At 39.1% G+C, this 21,553-nt stretch overlaps 2 protein-coding genes across 6 annotated transcripts in view; both read left to right on the top strand.

Moving 5' to 3' along the window:
- The window catches only part of LOC125799421 (xaa-Pro aminopeptidase 3-like), a 39,203-nt gene extending 23,069 nt beyond the window's left edge, over positions 1-16,134 (top strand). The window contains exons 9-10 of the mRNA XM_049476093.1: positions 13,003-13,123; positions 15,587-16,134. Coding sequence (XP_049332050.1) covers positions 13,003-13,123; positions 15,587-15,756 — 291 coding nt within the window. The 3' untranslated portion in view covers positions 15,757-16,134. The remainder of the gene's footprint in view (positions 1-13,002; positions 13,124-15,586) is intronic.
- Positions 16,135-18,518: 2,384 nt separating this feature from the next.
- Positions 18,519-21,553, top strand: part of ep300b (E1A binding protein p300 b) — a 47,129-nt gene continuing 44,094 nt past the window's right edge. For 4 of the 5 annotated variants that reach the window (XM_022682941.2, XM_022682940.2, XM_022682939.2 and 1 more), the window contains exon 1: positions 18,520-20,762. In XM_022682941.2, coding sequence (XP_022538662.2) covers positions 20,669-20,762 — 94 coding nt within the window. In that variant the 5' untranslated portion in view covers positions 18,520-20,668. Of the gene's footprint in view, positions 20,763-21,553 lie in introns of all 5 variants that reach the window. The other variant, XM_022682938.2, reaches the window with a different exon arrangement.

Genomic DNA, 21,553 nt, shown 5'->3' with positions numbered 1-21,553 from the left:
ATTAGCTGTAAGCCATAATCATCAATAAAATAAATAAACACTTAATACATCTATATAATATAATGGGTTTCACATTTTGAACTGATTTGCTGAAATAAAGTAACTTTTTAATGATATTACATTTTTTTGAGATACATGACTCGTGTAACAATCAGGATCACAAATCACTCATCATCTAAAACAACAAAATTACCCTCTTTTCTGTTCTCTTTTGCTATTTTAGCATTCTGTTTTGAAGCTAGGAAGTTAGTTTTTCCCCTGCTTTCAACACACCTGAGAGGAAATGCACTAAGATGTGCAGGGCTGAGGGCCTCCAGGACAGAAACAGCGGTTAAAGCAAGGTTTTCAAAGGTCAGACTGCTCACTGGCCATCTTTCAACAACACTGTCATTTTAATTTCTTTGAATTGCAATTGACAAAATACAGGATTCTTAATGTTAGCCATTTCAAAAACATATTTTAATTTACAGATAGAATCTGTTATAAACCTTACCAATAGAATTTGTCACATAAATGCACAGAATTTATTTTTTTTTCTTGTTGTGGCTACTGGGCTCATGCAGAGCTCCCCATTGGGTGAAGTGGGTATTTACCCCACTAGAACCAAAATATCGACACTCGCAATTAGGGGTGTGATGAGACACTAATATCACGAGATGAGTTGAGACACCATACTGGGTTCACGAGAACGAGACGAGACGAGATTTTAAAATAAAATTTTAAAGAAAACGTCAAAAAACTAGTTTTATTTGACAAAATCATATAACGCAAACTTAACAGACTGGTTTCTCTCACACATTGATTCTATATGAAATAGAAATAAGAAAAAATAAAAATTAAAATAAAACTTTTCTAGGTCTTATATAGTGCAAACCACAACCAGTCATATTATGGTTTGTGTTTTTTTTCTCCTAAATCTCTTGTAATTTAACTATGCATAACCATAACCAGTCATATTAAGACTGTGCTTGAAGTGCAAACAGAGACAGAGCTTTTTTTTAAATACAATACAGAGCTAAGGGATTAGTACACCTGCCTATGAAACAGTCACCTGTACGATTAACTTACAGTATTAACTAGGGCTGTGAAGCTTTGGGACTGTAAGAGCACTGTCGCACGGAGCTCACCTACTGTCGCACGGAGCTTTTTAACTGTACCACGGAGCTCACCTACTGTTACGTGGAGCTTTTTAACTGTACCGCGGAGCTCAACTACTGTCGCACAGAGCTTTTTAACTGTACCGCAGAGCTCATCTACTGTTTTTTTTTTTTTTTTTTTCTTCCCCTGCGAGACAGGTTTAAGCTTGATGAGAAATATCGTCACGTTGTAATCTCACGAGATCTCGTGCCAGATCTGTAAACAGACACCATCACAAATTACAAAGTCTCCTCTTTAGTATTAGCTGCGTTCCAAATTCTAGCCTGCATCCTGAATTAGGGAGAATTGGTTTGCATTAGGCTGCGTAGCTGCCCACCACGCCATAGAGCACTGTTTAAAAGTTAAGAATTTTCTTTATATGGACTAAAAATGAGGAAAACTATCTGTGTGATTTAAAGGACACAACTGCTGTAGCCTTCATGGCCCACAATTCACTACACATGTCCACTGTGATGGAAAAATGAAAAACAGCACAATGAAAATCGGGAAATCGAGTTTGTTTTAAAACGTTTTAAAATTGTTTTGGAATTATTTCTGTGAAGATAAAAAAGCATGTTTTGCTCCTTAGTGTGATCAGTTCATGTTCGCACATGACATCATCTAGGACAGTTTTACCAAGGACCCACCCCCAACCTCGACTGCATCCTAGATTCTGTTACACAGCTAATGTCATACAATATTTACCAGTACCTGTTTTGAGCAAATAACCAGAGGTGGAAAGTAATGAATTACATTTACTCACGTTGTGACTGTAATTGAGTAGATTTTATGAGTAATTTGTAATTTTTAAAGTAGTTTTTAAAATAGGTCATTTTACGTTTACTCAAGTCCATTTTGACACACGTAATATATTCCGCTACATTGGAAAACTCCCCGTTACTAAGGAAAAAATAAAATGCTGGGGAGAAAAAAAAATTGTCCGAAATAAAAAATAAATGGCGGGGATGCGCCGGCGCATGGATAACTCACGCATGGAATAACGAGGCAATAACGTCCTCATGCAATACAAAATGTGCCCCGCTGGACAGAGCTGTAAGCTTTCAAAACTTCCACATCAAACCTGAGAAAGCATGTGGTGGTGAGTATTTTTATCATTAAACAAGCTGATTGAATGTAAAAAAAAAAACATGTAAATATCAGTTAAAGCTGCTACCAAAATACGGTTTATAGTCACATATATGATCATAACTTTTTAACAGCAAAGAAAAAAATGGATCATAGAAACCTATACCACTTGTTCTTGAAAATGTTTTATGGGGTAGTCTGAACAAATACTGCCTGAAAGGTCAATTTATGTGGAAAATAGTTCATTAAAAACAATTTAATTTATGATTTGCTTTTTTTTTACATCAAATAATTAAAAGTAACTAAGTAACTATGTAACTTTTACTCAAAGTACATTTTAAATTGAGTACTTTTTTACTTTTACTCAAGTAGATTTCTAGATGGGTACTTTTACTTTTACTTGAGTAGAATTTTAGCAAAGTAAAGGTACTTTTACTTAATAAAAATTTTTTTGTACTTTTTCCACCTCTGCAAGTAACAGACTTGAAAGTAACACAGTTAAAACTCCCACATGGTGCTGCAATCTAATGCTTAATTACTGCTTCTTCTAAAATCAGCTATTAAAAATAAAACCGTCTTTATTGTCCAGGGAAGGCTGTCTACTAGATTTTGGAGCAGTGCCATGAGGATTTGATTGCATTCAGTGATAAGAGCATTAGTAAGGATGGTTTTAAGCTGGTAGTTTGGACACACCTCTTCTCATTCAGTGTGTTTTCCTTTTTTTTCCATTATAAAATTAAGAGATTCTGGTGAAGATGCCGGATGTGTAGGTCTTGTGCTGGTGTGTTAACATGTGGTCTGTGGTTGTGAGGCCAGTTGGCTGTACTGCACTGTACGCCTTTGAAGACGACTTACAGTGGCTTGCAAAAGTATTCATACCCCTTGAACCTTTTCACATTTTGTCACCTTACAACCACAAACTTTAATGTATTTTATTGAGATTTTAAATGATAGACAAACACAATGTATTACATAAGTGTGAAGTGGAACAAAAAATGATACATGGTTTTCAAAATGTTTATCAAACAAAAATCTGAAAAGTGTGACATGCAAAAATATTCAGCCCCCTTTTACTCTGAACCCCCTTAATAAAATCCAGTGCAATCAATCGCCTTCAGAAGTCAGGCTGTGTGTAATTTAGTCTCAGTATAAATACAGCTGTTCTGTATTGACCTCAGTAGTTTGTTGGAGAACACTAGTGAACAAACAGCATCATGAAGATCAAGGAACTCACCAGACAGGTCAGAGATAAAGTTGTGGAGACGTTTAAAACAGGGTAAGGTTATAAAAACATATCCCAAACTTTGAGCATCCCAAAGAGCACTGTTTAATCCATCATCCAAAAATAGAAAAAGTATTCTACACCTACAAACCTACCAAGTCATGGCCATTCACTCAAACTTACAGATCAAGCAAGGAGAGCACTGGTCAGAGAAGCAGCCAAAAGGCCCATGGTCACTCTGGAGGAGCTGCAGAAATCCACAGCTCAGATGGGAGAATCTGTATACAGGACAACTATCATAAATCATGCACTCCACAAATATGGCCTTTATGGAAAAGTGGCAAGAAGAAATCCATTGTTAAAAGAAACATGTGAATTGCTGTTTGCAGTTGCAGGAAACATTCTGTCTTCTGAAGAAGATTCTGTGGTCAGATGAAAACAAAGTTGAACTTTTTGGCCTAAATACAAAGTGCTTTGTGTGGCTGAAAAGTAACACTGCTCATCACCCTGAACACACCATCCCCACTGTGAAACATGGTGGTGGCAGCATCATGCTGTAGAGATGCTTTTCTACAGCAGGGACAGAGAAGCTGGTCAGAGTTAATGGGAAGATGAATAGAGCTAAATACAGGGCGATCCTGGATAAAAACCTGTTGGAGGCAACAAAAGATTTGAGACTGGGAAGGAGATTCACCTTCCAGCAAGACAATGACCCTAAACATACAGCCAGAGCTACAGTGGAATGGTTTAGAGCAAAGAATATTCATATTCATCATGTTAGAATGACCCAGTCTTAAATTGCATTGAGCTTCTGTGGCAAAACATGTAAATTGCTTTTCACAGACGCTCTCCATCCAACCTGGCTGAGCTTGAGCTGTTCTATAAAGAAGAATGAGCAAAAATCGCCGCTCTAGATATGCAAAGCTGGTAGAGACAAACCCCAAAGCACTTACAGTTGTAATTGCAGTGAATGGTGGCTCTACTAAGTATTGATACTGAATACCTTTGCACATCACACTTCTTAGATTTGTATTTGATAAAAATTGTGAAAACTGTTTCATTTCCGTTCCACTTCACAATTATGCAATACTTTGTGTTTGTCTATCACTTAAAATCTCAATAAAATACATTTAAGTTTGTGGTTGTAAGGTAACAAAAAATGTGGAAAAGTTCAAATACTTTTGCAAGCCACTGTATGATGGAGAAATAACCATTTAATTCACGGGCAACATGCCAATTGCACACTCCCTCAAAACATCTGTGGCATTGTGCTTTGTGACAAAACTGCATATTTTAGAGTGGCCTTTTATAGTGGCCATCCCAAGATACACCTGTGTAATAATCAATGTGTCTCATTAACATCTTGATATGCCACAACTGTGACTGGTGGATGGTTTATCTCAGCAAAGGAGAAGTGCTCACTAACACAGATTTAGACCCAGTTGTGAACAAAGTTGAGAAAAACAGGCCTTTTGTGTAAAGAGTAAAAGTCTTAGCTCTTTAAGTTCAACTCATGAAATATGGGAGCAAAACCCCAAAAAAGTGTTGCGTTTATACTTTTGTTCAGTGTACTTTAGATTCTTCTAAGTAGCATGTTTATCTTTGAGGACAGATCTGCACACTCTTGGTATTTTAATCTCAGTGCCTTTATGAGGTAGAGTCACCTGAAATTGTTTTCTAGAAGGAAGAAGTTCCTGGAGGTGCTGAACATACAGTGCATCCGGAAAGTATTCACAGCGCTTCACTTGTTCCACATTTTGTTACGTTACACCCTTATTCCAAATTGTATTCAATTAATCTCTTTCCTCAAAATTCTACACAAAATACCCCATTATTACCAAGTTTTCTTGAGAGTTTTAAAAATTTATTACAATTAAAAAACAAAGAAATCATATTTACATAAATATTCACATCCTTTGCTTAATACTTTGTAGAACCACCTTTGGCAGCAACTACAGCCTCAAGTCTTTTTGAATATGATGCCACAAGCTTGGCACACCTCTCTTCAGGCAGTTTTGCCCATTCTTCTTTGCAGTACCTCTGAAGCTCCATCAGGTTGTATGGGAGACGTCTGTGCACAGCCATTTTCAGATCGGATTCAAGTCTGGGCTCTGGCTGGGCCACTCCAGGACATTCACAGAGTGGTCCTGAAGCCACTCCTTTAAGATCTTGGCTGTGCACTTCGGATCGTTGTCCTGCTGAAAAATGAACCGTCGCCCCAGTCTGAGGTCAAGAGCTCTCTGGAGCAGGTTTTCATCCAGGATGTCTCTGTACATTGCTGCATTCATCTTTCCCTCTATCCTGACTAAGTCTGCCAGTTCCTGCTGCTGAAAAACATCCCCATAGCATGATGCTGCCACCACCATGCTTGACTGTAGGGATGGTGATTGGTGGATTGCTGCAGAGATGGTGGTCCTTCTGCAAGGTTCTGCTCTCTCCACGGAGGAACGCTGGAGCTCTGACAGAGTGACCATCAGGTTCTTGGTCACCTCCCTGACCATGGCCCTTCTCCCCCGATCGCTTAATTTAGACGGCCGGCCAGCTCTACAAAGAGTCCTGGTGGTTCCAAACTGTTCCACTGTGCTTATTGGGACCTTCAAAAGCAGCAGAATTTTTTTCTGTATCCTTCCGCAGATTTGTGCCTCGAGACAATTTTGTCTCGTAGGTCTACAGACAGTTCCTTTGACTTCATGCTTGGTGTTTGTGCTCTGACATGCAGTCAACTGTGGGACCTTATATAGACAGGTGTGTGCGTTTCCAAATCATGTCCAATCAACCAGTTACCACAGGTGGACTCCATTTAAGCTGTAGAAACATCTCAAGGATGATCAGTGGAAACAGGATGCACCTGAGCTCAATTTTGAGCTTCATGGCGAAGGCTGTGAATACTTATGTAAATGTTATTTCTTAGTTTTTTATTTTTAATACATTTTTAGAATCACCATCTTAGTTGATCAGGTTTAGGTCAGGGGATTTGTGGAGGATAAACACAGTTTTAAATGTTTACTACGTAATTCAATATGTGTCCCTTATTAGTTTTCATGCCTTTAATATGAATCTACAATGTAGAAATTAAATTGAATAAATAAAACATTGAATGAGAAGGTAAATCCAAACTTTTCACTGGTACTGTACGTGCTAATCTGGAACACACAGTATTCTTCCTGTATTTACCTGTCTTTCACCACACCAGACAGCTCTGACCAATCAGCAGAGACTGTGTGGTCACATGGTGTGTTGAGATGCATTTTGTTCTTAAAATCAGATCACAGGAATGTAAATTATACAGCAAAGATTTTATTCTTGGTCTGCAATTACCATTTATTTAGGTCCAGACCCAGACTAGAGTCCACCTATTGAGTATACCTGATCTGAAGTGGTCACACTACCATCAGGTGATCAGTCACTAGTGATCTCTCAGCCATCCGTTACCAGGAGTTCCAGAGAGCCTTGTTTTAGCTTGGTGGGCAGGACGATCTTACATCTTTTCTCTATCACTCAGTGTCTAATCAAATTGGAAATTATCTTTATTATTATCAAATTATTCTCCTCCAAGCATGTTGAGGTGTTTTGTTAGTGGCTGTTTGAGATGATGTGGTTGAGCTTCATGTGATTCAGAAGAGAGGTGCACGCTAGCTTCCAGTGGTCTTAAAATTTGCGTGTGATGAGGATGTCCTAGATAGTGTGTAGGAAGAGGAAATTACCAAAATTACAGGGTTTACAGAGTAACAGGTTCGAGACTGTAATTCAGGTAGGACAGTTGTACCTGTATCACCAGTAATTTGGTGAAAATCTGCCCACGATTCTTCCTGTTGAACATGCGAGGTGTGGACCATTTTAAATCAGTGGTCTTAGACCTTGGTCCTGGAGATGCAGCTTCCAGCAGACACAGGATCATCCAACCCCAGTGCGCATCACCTGATCTAGCTAATTACTGCCCACAGATCTGCCTGATTTGCTGAATGGGGTGTGTAGGATTTAGGTTTGAGTTAAATCCCCTGAAGAGTTTTCTTCCTGAGGATTTCAGAAGAAGGGTTGGAGGCTACTGTTCTGAATACCCATAGAGATATGTGACTTCAGATAACAAGGTGCAGTAGAATATTTAGAAAATAACTGTATGATTTTCTTAACCTCTTATGAAAGGGATGTGTAGGGATGTGCCTAAGATTCACAAGAGATTCACACTTTAATGTGAAAACATTACAATTTTATGTTGTTTAGGTTTAGTAAAACATTTTATTTATTTTAATTAGAGATGTCCCAATCAGGTTATTTTAATTTTGTTCTTTGAGTCTCTTAATGCTGAGTATAAGCCGATAGTGAGCTGATGCAAGCTCACATAGTCTCCACCTGGATTTTGCAAATGATCTGAAGTTGCTGCAGTTGGTCAGGTCTAGGTTCAGCAACAGCATGTACTCAAAGAATGAGTTCAGCTGACTACCTGGGTTTAATTAGTGGGATCAGGTGTTAACAGAGCCCATAACTTTTTAGACTGATGTCTCTACTTCAATAATGTTAGAAGACTTTAGTCACAACCACTCAGTGTTCTTAATAAAATGGCTGAATGTGCTGCTACAGGACAAGGCTATACAAGGAAACTAAAAAGGTTAAAAATGTAGTTTATAAAAAGGGCTGGCTCTCTGTGGCTAACAATCATGCTCTTTTTGCAGCGAGGCTTCAGTGAATGTTTACTGATAAGCTGGACTCATTTATAGCACCTGTGATTTTGGTGAGGATGAAACCGAAACTTCGCATGACCATGGCCAAAAAAAAAACTCCACCTGGATTTAACTAAGCAAATAATTTGGTGCTGCTGAAGTTGGTCAGGTCTAGGTTCAGCAACAGTATGTGCTGAAAGATTGCGGTCAGCTGACTACCTGAAAATACTGAATATACAGGTGCTGGTCAACGAATTACAATAATTTGAAATAGTGCAATCATGAAATTCTTTGAATGCATTTTTTGTGCAGAAAGCAAATCAGGTGTTCACCGCACCTGTCCTACTCGTTAGACTAATCACAGAACTCGTTACCTGGAAAAAAATTTGCTCAGCTGAGCTTTCCAAAAGGCCCATTTAGGCCATTTAACTGTGACACTGTTGTTTTATTGAATTAGAATAATGGAGAAACCGTTTCATTGAATTAGAATAATTTTTATTATAATTACAATCATCACTTTCTCAGTATTTTGTGGCTGCCCCCTTGGCTTGTATGACTGCCTGAAGTCTCCGCGGCATCGATTTGACCAGCTTGTCGCAAGTTTCCGCACTCACAGCTTCCCAGGCAGTGGCGATGTTCTGCTTCAGTTGGTCCAGCGTAGTAGGCTTTCTGTCGCGAATTTTCCGCTTGACGATGGCCCAAAGGTTTTCAATGACATTGAGGTCAGGCGAGTTGGCCGGCCATGCCAAAACTTCAAGCTGTTTTTTAGTGAACCAATCTTTGGTCGACTTTGCCGCATGAGCCGGTGCAAGATCCTGTTGAAATATGAAGTCTTCTTTGCCGAACTGTTCCTCAACAGTCGGAATCAGGAACGTTTCCAGAACATCTTGATATACGGCAGCATTGACAGTCTTCTTGAGGAAGCAGAGTTTCCCTACACCTCGAGCGGACATGCATCCCTAGACCATAACGCTCTGGGGAAACTTGACGGATCTTTTCACGCACTCGTGGTTGTAGGTTTCGCCACCACGACGCCAGACACGAGGACCTTGGTCACCGAAGGAGATGCAGAAGCGTGATTCGTCACTGAAGACCACTTTCTGCCAGTCTTCAGCAGTCCACTCGCCGTGTTCTTTGGCCCACTTCAGCTGTTTCTCCATTTGTTTCTTGTTCAGCATCAGTTTTACTGCTGGAACGCGAGATTTGAAGCCGAGTTCGCGCAGACGACGGTAAGTGGTTGATCTGGAGACGCCAGCGCCGGTCTGCTTGTTCCACAAGTCGGTGAGCTCGGAAGTGGACTTGAACCGGTTGCTGACTGCGATCTTTCTCAGCTGCTTGTTGTCGCGAGCAGAAGTTTTTCGGACGCCGGAACAGTTGGTGCGCTTGCTGCAGTTTTTCTTGAGAGCTTTGCAGACGGAAGACTGGCTGATGCCGAGCTGCTCAGCAATTTTAGTTTGGGTCAAGCCTTGTCGGCGAAGGGCTTGAATTTGAGCCACTATTCCGGTTGAGAGGTCGCGCTGCTTACCCATGATTGATGTTACAACTTAGAAATTCTACTCAACCCTGACTTTATACTGCACAGTGAACACTCTTCACAGAAAACAAAAATTCGAGCATTTATTCTAATTCAATGAAACGGTTTCTCCATTATTCTAATTCAATAAAACAACAGTGTCACAGTTAAATGGCCTAAATGGGCCTTTTGGAAAGCTCAGCTGAGCAAATTTTTTTTCCAGGTAACGAGTTCTGTGATTAGTCTAACGAGTAGGACAGGTGCGGTGAACACCTGATTTGCTTTCTGCACAAAAAATGCATTCAAAGAATTTCATGATTGCACTATTTCAAATTATTCTAATTCGTTGACCAGCACCTGTAGACCAGGTTATTCCATCAATAGTTTTTTTCTTCCCTGATGACATGGGAATATTCCAAGATAACAATGTCAGGATTCATGGGGCTGGAATTGTGAAAGAGTGATTCAGGGAGCATGATATACCAAAGAGTCCAGACCTTAACCCTACAGAGAATCTTTGGGATGTGCTGGATGAAGAAGACTTTGTGCAGTGGTCAGACTCTACCATAATCAATGCTGCAAGATCTTGGTGAAAAAATAATGCAACACTGAATTGAAATAAATCTGGTGACATTGCTGAAGCTTATCGAAACAATGCCACAGCGAATGTGTGCTGCAATCAAAGCTAAAGGCGGTCCAACCAAATATTACAGTGTGTAATCTTTTTTTTGGTGGCATCTTTTATTTTTTCCAGGCAGTGTATAAGTAATGCAGCCCCACAGTTTGGGTAAAATATGCTGCAGTCAGAACATTATGTCCACCTCCTTGTTTCTATACTTTCTGTCTATTTTTTTTTTTCAGCTCCACTGATCATCCAGGACAGTTTGTAGTTCTATATTTAAAGACTGTAGTCCTTTACCTGTTACTCAGCACTTTATTATCCTGTTATTTTACTTTATTATCATCCTTTCACCCTGTTCTTCAGTGCTCAGGACCCAAAAAGATAAACCCCAACAGAGCAGCTATTATTTAATTGTTGTCCTTGTCAGGTGGGCTAGTGTGTTGCAGCAATTAGGAACTAGAGGATGACCAACACACAAACTGTGCAGCAACAGACGCAGAGCTTCTGTTTCTGATTTTATCTCTACAGTGGAGTGGAGGACAGTGACTGAACACAGTGTTTAAAAACTCCAGCAGCACTGCTGTATCTGATCCATTTGTACCAGCACAACACACACTAACACCTCATACACCACTACCACCACCACCACCATGATACAACACACTAACACCTCATACACCACCACGTCAATCAGTGTCACTGCACTGCTAAGAATAATGATCCACCACCCAAATAATAATAGCTGCTCTATGGTGGGCTCAGGGTAACAGGGTAATAGTAAAGTATGCCGAGAAATAGATAAGTGGATGTACAGGACAAGTCTGTGATTATAGAACTACAAATTATCCTGTATGAGCTGAAAAATGGACGGAGAGTGTAGAAAGATGGGGGTGGTCATAATATAGTGACTGGACTGTGTCTAATGAGACAATCTGGACTGATTTATTCAGTTTAGTAAATACTTTTTAATGTCTTTTAGACCTGTCTGAGTCTCCTCCCTGACCATTCGGCTCCTAGTTCACTTAACACTGAAGACAACTCCCTCAAGTCAGTCCTGTGTGTGTGTGTGTGTCTCCACATTCTGGACTAATATCATCAACTATTGATTTAAAAATAACTTTTATAGTGGGTGAATATGCTATGGCTTGGGCTTCTATGGCCTGTGTGTAAAACAGAGCATTTGGGTAATACAAACTATTATATATATATATATATATATATATATATATATATATATATATATATATATATATATATATATATATATATATATATACACAGTCATATGAAAAAGTAAAAAAAAAAACCCTATTAATCTTAATCAATTTTAGTTCTAAACAGCCATTTCAGTTCAGCACAAAATTGGTTTGAACTTCATAGCCAGGTGTATCCAATCATGAGAAAAGGTATTTAAGGTGGCCAATTGCAAGTTGTTCTCCTATTTGAATCTCCTCTGAAGAGTGGCATCATGGGCTCATCAAAACAACTCTCAAATGATCTAAAAACAAAGATTGTTCAACATAGTTGTTCAGGGGAAAAAGTTGTCTCAGAAAGAAGCCATTTCTGCAAGCATGCCACAAACAGAGTCGCCTGAGGTATGCAAAAGCAAAAGCACACCTCAGGCGACTCTGTTTGTGGCGTGCTTGCAGAAATGGCTTCTTTCGCATCACTCTCCCATACAGCTTCTCCTTGTGCAAAGTGTGCTGTATTGTTGACCGATGCACAGTGACACCATCTGCAGCAAGATGATGCTGCAGCTCTTTGGAGGTGGTCTGTGGATTGTCCTTGACTGTTCTCACCATTCTTCTTCTCTGCCTTTCTGATATTTTTCTTGGCCTGCCACTTCTGGGCTTAACAAGAACTGTCCCTGTGGTCTTCCATTTCCTTACTATGTTCCTCACAGTGGAAACTGACAGGTTAAATCTCTGAGACAACTTTTTGTATCCTTCCCCTGAACAACTATGTTGAACAATCTTTGTTTTTAGATCATTTAACAGTTGTTTTGATGAGCCCATGACGCCACTCTTCAGAGGAGATTCAAATAGGAGAACAACTTGCAATTGGCCACCTTAAATACCTTTTCTCATGATTGGATACACCTGGCTATGAAGTTCAAAGCTCATTGAGGTTACCAAACCAATTTTGTGCTTCAGTAAATCAGTAAAAAGTAGTTAGGAGTATTCAAATCAATAAAATGATAAGGGTGCCCATACTTTTGCACCGGTCAAATTTTGGTTTAATGCATATTGCACATTTTCTGTTAGTACAATAAATTTCAATCCTGAAATATTACTGTGTCCATGAGTTATTAGATATATCAAACTGAAATGGCTGTTGCAAACACCCAAATATTTAGAACTAAAAATGGTTAAGATTAATAGGGGTGCCCAAACTTTTTCATATGACTGTATATATATATTATAATTTCAGATATTATCTTATGTAAAGTAGTTCCACACTGCAGACTATAACTAAGCTTTTTATTTGGAAAAAATGTGCTGTAATGGTGCTCTGAATACTGTGGTTACAAGAGAGTAAAACAGCTGGAGCTGATCAATCGAAATACACCTAAATTGGTTCTCATACCTAATTTATATGTTGTTTAATTATTATAGTAAAACAAGATTGCATGTTTCACTATAATATTAAGTTATTATAGTGCAACATGCAATCTTGAGTAAGTCTGGGGGACTCTTTACCTGTGGTTGTATCTGTACTTTTATTTATTCTTTAAATATGAAATGTATATTCTTTATCTTCCCAGGCTGCTCGGCGGTTCTGTCCTCATCATGTCGGTCATTATTTGGGGATGGACGTCCATGACACTCCTGAACTGTCCCGCTCTCAGCCCTTACAGCCAGGCATGGCCATCACGATCGAGCCTGGTGAGTACATCCCTGATTCCTGTTCACATTGACACTAAAGGCCAATTTATACTTCTGTGTCAATGTCTACCCCGTAGTCTACGTGTATCCAGTGAGAGTGTGCTACTCAGCGGAACGTGTGTATACTTCTGCATGCGTGTATCAGGAGCTCTGCGTCGCTCTATAGGTTAAACCACGATGGCGGGAATGTGTGGGCGGGAGCACAAGACACAGCAGACCAATCACAGCTGCAGCTGTCCACGTTGCGCAACATGTAGTTACATTTCCAGGGAGTTGCGCTTCAATCTACAGCATAGTCTATGTCATAGGGTACGTGGTGACATGTAGGCTGTGGCGGAGGATTGGCGCAATATAAAGAAATATAAATTGCCCTAATGGCTACATTCACACAGCAGGTAAATGTGGCTTAAATCCCTATTTAAACGTCATATTTGTGCAGCATTAAACCTTAAATTAAAATGAACAAAATTAACCTTAAATTTAACATTTCAGTTTGTATTACTTTGATATGGGGTATTCAAACCAAATGCATACTCTATTTTCAGCAATACAACAAAAGCTGTAAATATGATTTTTATTGGTGGGATAAGGAGGTAACAGGGCCCATAAATATTTAGCCTGATGTCTCTATTTCAATAATGTTAGAAGACTTTTGTCACAACCGCTCAGTGTTACTAATGAAATGGCTGAAGGTGCAGCCACAGGACAAAACCTTACAAGAAAAATAAAAAGGTTAAAAATGAAGTTTAAAAAGGGCTGTCTCTCTGTGGCTAAATATCATGCTTATGTTGCAGTGAGTCTTGAGTGAATTCTCATAGATAAACCTAACTGCAGCCTAGACTGGATTTATAGCTACTGTGATTTTGGCGAGGATGAAACCGAAACTTCATGTGAAGCACTTCTCTTTGCTGTGCTGTGTAATTGACATGCATGTGCTAGAGTGTTCAGAAGAATGTCAGATAAGGGTCACATGAAAAGATAGTGTGACAAGTTGGAATTAAACATTGGATTTGTTCAGAAAATGAGATTTGGCCACTTTCACCTGTGTTAATATAGATTAACACACTTGGAGGAAAACATTAATATTACATCAGCTAATGGACACTTTTGCTGGCTAGCTCCACATACAGCCATCAAACAGAGATTCCATACATTCCACATTGTTTCTTCAGAATTCAGGGGTATTAAAACAAGTTTTTCCTGCTCTTGTTGAGTTTCAGAGACAAGAGGATAAGAAAGATCAGGATGTTGGCTGATTTAATATCTCACCTCATCCCCAACAATCACTGCTCTACAGCTCAATACTGGAGGGGGGCTAGCCCACACCTGGCATTGGATATGGTGTAAATAGATTCATGTTTATCTGCTCCAGACAGTCCTATTCTACTGGCAGTACTAGACGGAACTAGACAAACTGCTGGTTTGTGTGCATTTTATAATTAAATGTATTAATTATAAGGGGCTTCCATAAATATTTGAAAATATAGAGTATATTATATATTATATACTCAGGCTGCCCCCTAGTGCACACATGCTTTGTACAATACAGTTTTCTGACCCCCTAGTGAATGTACAGTACCAGTCAAAAGTTTGGACACAACTTAAATTCAGTTGTTGTTTTCATTATTTAAAATGTCCTGCATTGTAGATTAATAATAAAGAAAAACATATGGAATTATTTAAAAAAAAAAAAAAAAAAAATATATATATATATATATATATATATATATATATATATATATATATATATATATATATATATATATATATAAATGTTCAAGAAACAAGAATAGGTTTTATATTTTAGATTCTTCAAAGCACGCACCTCTTGTTTAGATGAGAGCTTTAAACATCTGGGCAGCTTTATGAGGTAGAGTCACTTGGAATGTCTTTCAGTTAACAGCTGTGCTGAACTCGTCGAGAGTTAGTTACTTGAATTTCTTGCCTCTTAATGTGTTTGAGATCATTAGTTGTAAAGTTATGAAGAAGTAGAGTTGGTATACAGTGAATAGCCATATTTGAGTAATGTTCTAATCCATATTATGGCAAGAACTACTCAATTAAATAAAGAAATGAAGGTCAGTCAATCTGAAAAATGTCAACAACTTTGAAAGTATCCTCAAGTGCAGTCGCAAAGACCATCAAAAACATTATGATGAAACTGGCCCTCATTAGGTCTGCCCCAGAAAAGGAAGATCAAAGGTTACCTCGTTTGCACAGGATAAATTCATCAGAGTTAACAGTTTTAGAAACCACAAGTTAACAGCTCCCCAGATAAGAGTCACCTAAATGCTTCACAGAGTATTCTGGCTTGTTTAACACTTTTAAGTTACTACATGATTCCTTTTGTGTTCCTTTATAGTCTAGATACCTTTAGTATTAATTCATCATGTAGGGGAAAAAAGACTGAATAAGAAGGTGTATTTAATCTTCTGACTGGTACTGAATGTGTATTGTTCACAGGGCTTTACTTCAGCGAGGAAGACGAGTCGTGTCCGGAGAGGTTCCGGGGTCTTGGGGTGCGAATAGAAGATGATGTGGTGATCCGAGAAGAGGGGGGACCGCTCATCCTGTCCGAACACACACCAAAAACAGCGGCGGATGTGGAGAGAGCCTGCGCACAGAGAGAATGATGAGGGTGGAGGGCAGAAGCTCTAATGTTCACCACAAACTCCACTGAAGCACCTTCCCTCTTTTGTGCACTACGTTTCTAGCACTCTTTCCTTTCTTTTCTACCTTTAGGCACGTCCAGTTTGAATGAGGAGGAACGCTATACAGAGCAGAGCGTTTAGGACGTTTTTAAAAGCCAATATACACTGAGAACTTTGAGGAGTCAGCAGCTGAAAACGAGACTGTGCATCAGCAGGGTTTGTGTGTGTGTGTGTGTGTATATGTGTTAGCAGTATTGATGACTGTGATGGCAGCACGAGAGTGAATAACTTTGTCTTGGTCAAATAAATAAGCCAATCGTTTTTTTGCCCGTTAGAAATAATAAATAATAATAATTCCCATTATTGGTCATTAGAATGGTTTACACATTAAAGTGTCCTTATTTATGTTTTAGCATTTTGAGATTTTACACAAGACTCTTCCAGGTTGTTTAAACGTTGCATTAACCTGTTGTTTCCAGTCTTTAAGTACACGTTCAATACTAAAGGTGCTACAAAGTGTTCTTTGGGAGATGCCATAGATGAACCACTTTTGTTTCTATAAAGACCCAAGCTTGTGAAAGAGAGTGAAGAAACTTTAAAATTATTAGAAACTTATACATTTACATTACATTACAAAGGATATTTAGAATCACACATTTCTATTATAAACACGATTCTTTGTACAACACTTATAACATTTACTTTAACCACGTTAAGTGCGAAATCTGGATTTTCCAAAATCCCATTAAGAGGCCTCTTTACATACATGCTTACATGTGGAACTGAAACTAGTTTGGATTGTTTTTTTTAAAACAGTGTGAGTATGTGGCAGGTTTTTTTTTTCCTAAAAATCATTGTGAACTCAGGCCTTATTATACATGGTGGATTTCCCAAATCTAACCTGAGGACAGAAGTCTATTAGTAGATAAAGGTTATATTATGACTGTTTAAAGCTTTGTTTTCTTTTATTTTAAAAAAATGGAAAATCTGTTAATTTTTATAATTACTTGAATCTCTAATCTTCTGAACGTTTCAGGCTAAATTTGAAAATAGAAATTGGGTGTAAAATTTCATTATTTATTTTTTCCCAACTATTAAAGTAAAGAAGAAACAGGGTTTTATCCAGTGTTCCAATTTATATTATTTAATTTATGCTTTTGCAAACAGAATTTATAATTTTTTGCATCTTGTAACTAAAATATGATGATAGTCCAACTTACTTTTGTTACACTTTGCAAAAAAAGGCAATTAAAATAAAAACAAAGAAAATATATATTTTTTCAATTTTCCTGAAAATCTGATTGTGTGGTGTGTAAATGAAAATAGATAACGATTACAAAATTAAAAAAAAATAATTTCTTTTTCACTAAAATAAATGAAAAGAATTAAATACTTGAAACTCAGAGCTGCTTGTAGATTTGCTTGGGTAAGCACACTGGACCTGTAATAAAGGGAGCCATCAGGGACTAAGCGAATTGTTAGGGTTACATATTTTTAAACAGATTATTATTTTGCATTAATGCTGTTACATTCATCTTTTACAGGGGGTTGCTACCACCTTCATTAACCCAAAAGAACCCATGGTGACATACGTGTCGGACCCTTTAAAAGCTGTGTAAAGTTTCTTACAGCATACTGTTCTTTACTTGATCTCAAGAAGTTCCTAAGTGACATATACTGAACATCCTAAAATCATCCTCACAGAACAGTGTGTAAATCTGTGTTTGTTCATCTCACTTTATTTACAGATTTCTGGAGATAAAACTAGCTTATTTTAAAAGTGATTTATTTGCTTCTATGGGTTTGTTCTAACCATTTAACCATTCAAATGCTTCGATAAATATTTTACGTTCCATATAACTAGTTCTGACATGATTTCCAGAACAAAATGTTTTAAATATTTTACAGTCATGTGTCTGCAACAAGAAGTCAGTTGCACACAGTGTATTCCTAACTGGAAACAATCATCCACCTGAAGGACTGCATTGGGCACTGAGGACTTGACCCAGCAATCCTGGGCATACAGTCACGCATACATACTTACACTCCCATATATACACAAGAAAAATATAGAAACTCCACCCAGATGGGGACTTGAACCCAGGACCCCAGTGATAGAAGGCTAACAAATAAATTAATTAATACATAAATAAATGAATGAATTAATAGATATATGAAGGCAGAGGGGATTCTTAGGGTTAAATTATTTTAAACTGAGGATTAATATTTTTATTAATAATATTATTGTTATTAGTTTTACATTGATGTTTGTGTGTTTTTTATTTCTTGCAGTGACATATATATTTTCTGGTGGTGGCTACCACCTTCAATAAATTAATACATAAATTAATAAATGAATTAATTAATAGATAGATGAATGTGCAGGGGATTCTTAGGGTTATTTTTTCTTAACATTATTCTTATTTTTTATTATTAATATTATTTATTTTGCATTCTTATACTTTTTTTATTCCTTGCAGTGACATTTTTCTTTTCTGGGGGTGGATACCACCTTCAATTAATTATTTAATAAATAATTTATTAAATTAATTAATAGGTATATATATATATTTTTTTACTAAATATATAAATACATAAAACCTCTGTCCTCTTGAAAGTGTGAAAGAGTGAGGAAATCCCAGCTCCAGCTCCCCCTGTTCTCCCCCTTTTCTCTGTGTAGCTGTGCTGCTGCTGCTGCTGCTGTACCTCCTCCTCCCCCCCACGGTAAAGGAGTAGAAACAACAAGCCGCCATTTTGTTAGTGCAGGGCAGAGCGAAGGAGGCAGCGGAGAGCGAGGGAGCGCGACGGCAGCACGGCGGAGAAAAGGGGGGAAAACAACGGGGGAAAACCACACACACCCGAACCGAGCTAGGAGGAGAGAAAGCCGCCGAGAGATGGAGGAAAAGACCCTCTCGTGATACCGAGGAGAAAAATCGTCGGAGGCGCTTTGACGGAGAGGCGGAAGAGGGGGGAGAGAAAAGGAGAAGAAGGTGCCGAGTGCGAGATTTATTTCACTCGAGCAGGAGAAGACTGGGTCACGAGAAGCGGAGGAGAGGAGGAAAACGGGCGGAGAACAACACAGCCGGCCGCCTTCCTCACCGAGAACGTGGAGGAGCGGGGAGAGACGAGCCGAGAGAGGCTGGAGAGGAGAAATGCAGGCGGGTTCAGAGCATCACAAAGCCTGGGAGAGAGAGAGCGAGCTTTCTGTGGAGCCCTCGGTCTGAGAGAGAGAGTGAGAGAGGGGCTGGGATGGGAGGCTCTGCTGCTGCTCTGCTCTCCAAGCTAGCTTAGGTTAACCAACTAACTAACGCAGGCAGCCGCGACTCTCGTTTAGTGCCATTATTCTCCTTCCCAGCATCACCACCATCCTTATTTTCAGCTTCTCTCAGGAGGATTTCCTTCATTTACCACTGCAAATCAATCAGTGCTCATCTGAGGAGAACCCACCTCCTCCCAGTGTTCAGCCTCTGCACTTACAGCAGTGCAATCTCTCTCTACTTATCTTTCTCGCTTTGAAAAGGGTGCACATCTAAAACCTGGACCTGGTCCTGACAAGTCATCCATCCTTCTTCCACCCATCCATCTATCTATCTATCTTTCTTCTTGACCTGAAATGATTCCTTTGCACGCGTGAACTTGGACGTGCATTTGTGTTCATTTGAGTGCACATTCTGGAGTGGGCAGAGAGAGAGGGAGATTTAACTAGCTACCTATCCTCTATTCTCATTTCATGTTTCTGCAAAGATTTTATGTTTTTGGATCATTTGGAAGGGCACGATCTGTGGTGCATGCATGCATATCTACATACATGCCCAGTTAGGTTAGCTCTAGTTGTAGGGCCTGCACATCTCCTTAGCTAGTCACTTTTTGATCTTTGGTCACAAAACACTACTTCTCTAAAAACAACAACAAAAAATATTGAGCAGGATTACCAACACCACCATCAACTTTTTACCATCCCAAACTATTTCAACCATTTGTTAAAGGGTACACAGCAGTGCTGTCAACGCTGCTGTGTTAAAGTAGTAGTGTAGCTAGTTAGTTAGCTAGTTTTGTGCAGCAGGAACATCCACATATTTTGGTTTTTGGGATTGTGCATGCATTCATATGCACATACACGCATTGTGTGTGCATATATCGGTTAAGGTGAACTGTGCACGCTTATTTATTATCTAGTGTAGCAATTTAAGCTGCCCGTGTGGAGGGGAAATCGCAGTATTGATGAGGAGGAGACCTCTAGGTCTAGAGGAACCCATTGCACACCACCACAAGCAAGCATCATGTTGGGAATTAGGAGCTTTACTGACTGCAATGGAGACCCAATGCAAATGGAGGATTTCTGGATCCTGGGCGTTTTCATAAGCACTGCATGAGAAGGAGATCTTTCCAACTCAAAGAGAGTTAAAAGTTTTGTTGCTGCCATTTTTGCAATTCGTACGACTCCTCAAAGCTGCTGCACAGCAAGCTATGGCACTGAAGATCCAGGATCCGGCCTTGGAGGAGAGGTCGCATCACCAGGTCTCCGTCGCTCATGAAGCTACATGAGTGCACACAGCGCCTTTTAAATGAACTGCTTCCAGTTTTCCTTCTGCAGAACTTCTCCAGAACACCGGGATTTGCTTTAAATCACGTCAGAGCCAGGGGAGACTTCTCAGACTCTACTTGCTCATCTTGTTGTTCCATGCGTCCAGAGCTGAAGTGAGGAGAAAGGGAACTTAAAATTATTTTTTTTCGTTATCTGCTCCTGCGTCTCTCAAAAAAGGGAATAAAACAAAACAAAAAGTCTCAAGACTTTGTAGAAAAGGGAAAAGGGACATCCTGAGCGCACTCCTCCTCTCAACTATCCTCTGTGGATGTAGCTATTTGCATTAATAGTCGTTTGTGGAGGAAAAATATGGCCGATAATGTTTTGGACTCCGGTCCGCCTTCAGCCAAGAGGCCTAAACTCTCTTCACCGGCTCTCTCCGTGTCTGCAAGCGATGGAAACGGTAAGAATAAAACCTTTTTAAACCATTTCTCTCTATATATTTTCTCCAGCAGCCAGGCCCGGCTCCATTCATCAGTGGCTGACTGCTCTTTCCCAGCTAAACTAGCGAGCTAGCCTTGTTTTCAGCCTTATTTTCCTTTCAGTTTGCGAATCCAGATCCAGTAGCTTGAGTTCCGCTCCAGGATTTTGCTCGGACTGCTTTGACCTGTTATAGACGGATAGCTGCAGCAGAGCTGCCCAGGCAGTCGGAACAAAATCAGGGCACGGATTTATAGTTTCTGGACCTGAATTGGCTACCATTGATCTCCTTGCTTTATTTTCCTGCACATTTAAGCGAATTAATTCCCTTACACACACTTCTAAACGCTTATCCGCGCCTAACTTGAGTAAAATTAACTACTTGTCCATGTTTTAAATGTTAGCTAACTGGCTAATTTAGGTTTGTTGTCCTGAAAGCGCATAGTTACAGACCGCTAGCAGCATGCTAAAGCTAGCTAATTGGCTTTGTGTTTTTTTATTAGCTTGGCTGCTAACCTGTTAGCTAGCTAGCTAAACCTAGCCTTCCCATTATTGCCATTATTTTTTAGCGTTGAGGCAAAATGCCATAAAATGAGGTTAAAAACAAGGAAACTACCAGCGTGTGAGCCTTTATGTGCACGTATATTTTCACAAGATTAAGATTTTTTTAAGCCCGTGTGTTCACTGGGCTGATTTTAAAAAGTCTATTTAACGTTTTCCTGTCGAAAAATACAACAGGGTTAATGTTAAGTTCACTCACAACATATATTTAAT

The sequence above is a fragment of the Astyanax mexicanus genome, chromosome 3 (assembly GCF_023375975.1).
Source record: "Astyanax mexicanus isolate ESR-SI-001 chromosome 3, AstMex3_surface, whole genome shotgun sequence".
Lineage (NCBI taxonomy): Eukaryota > Metazoa > Chordata > Actinopteri > Characiformes > Acestrorhamphidae > Astyanax > Astyanax mexicanus.
The sequence above is the reverse complement of the archived record's forward strand: the minus strand, read 5'-3'. Positions and strand labels throughout refer to the sequence as shown.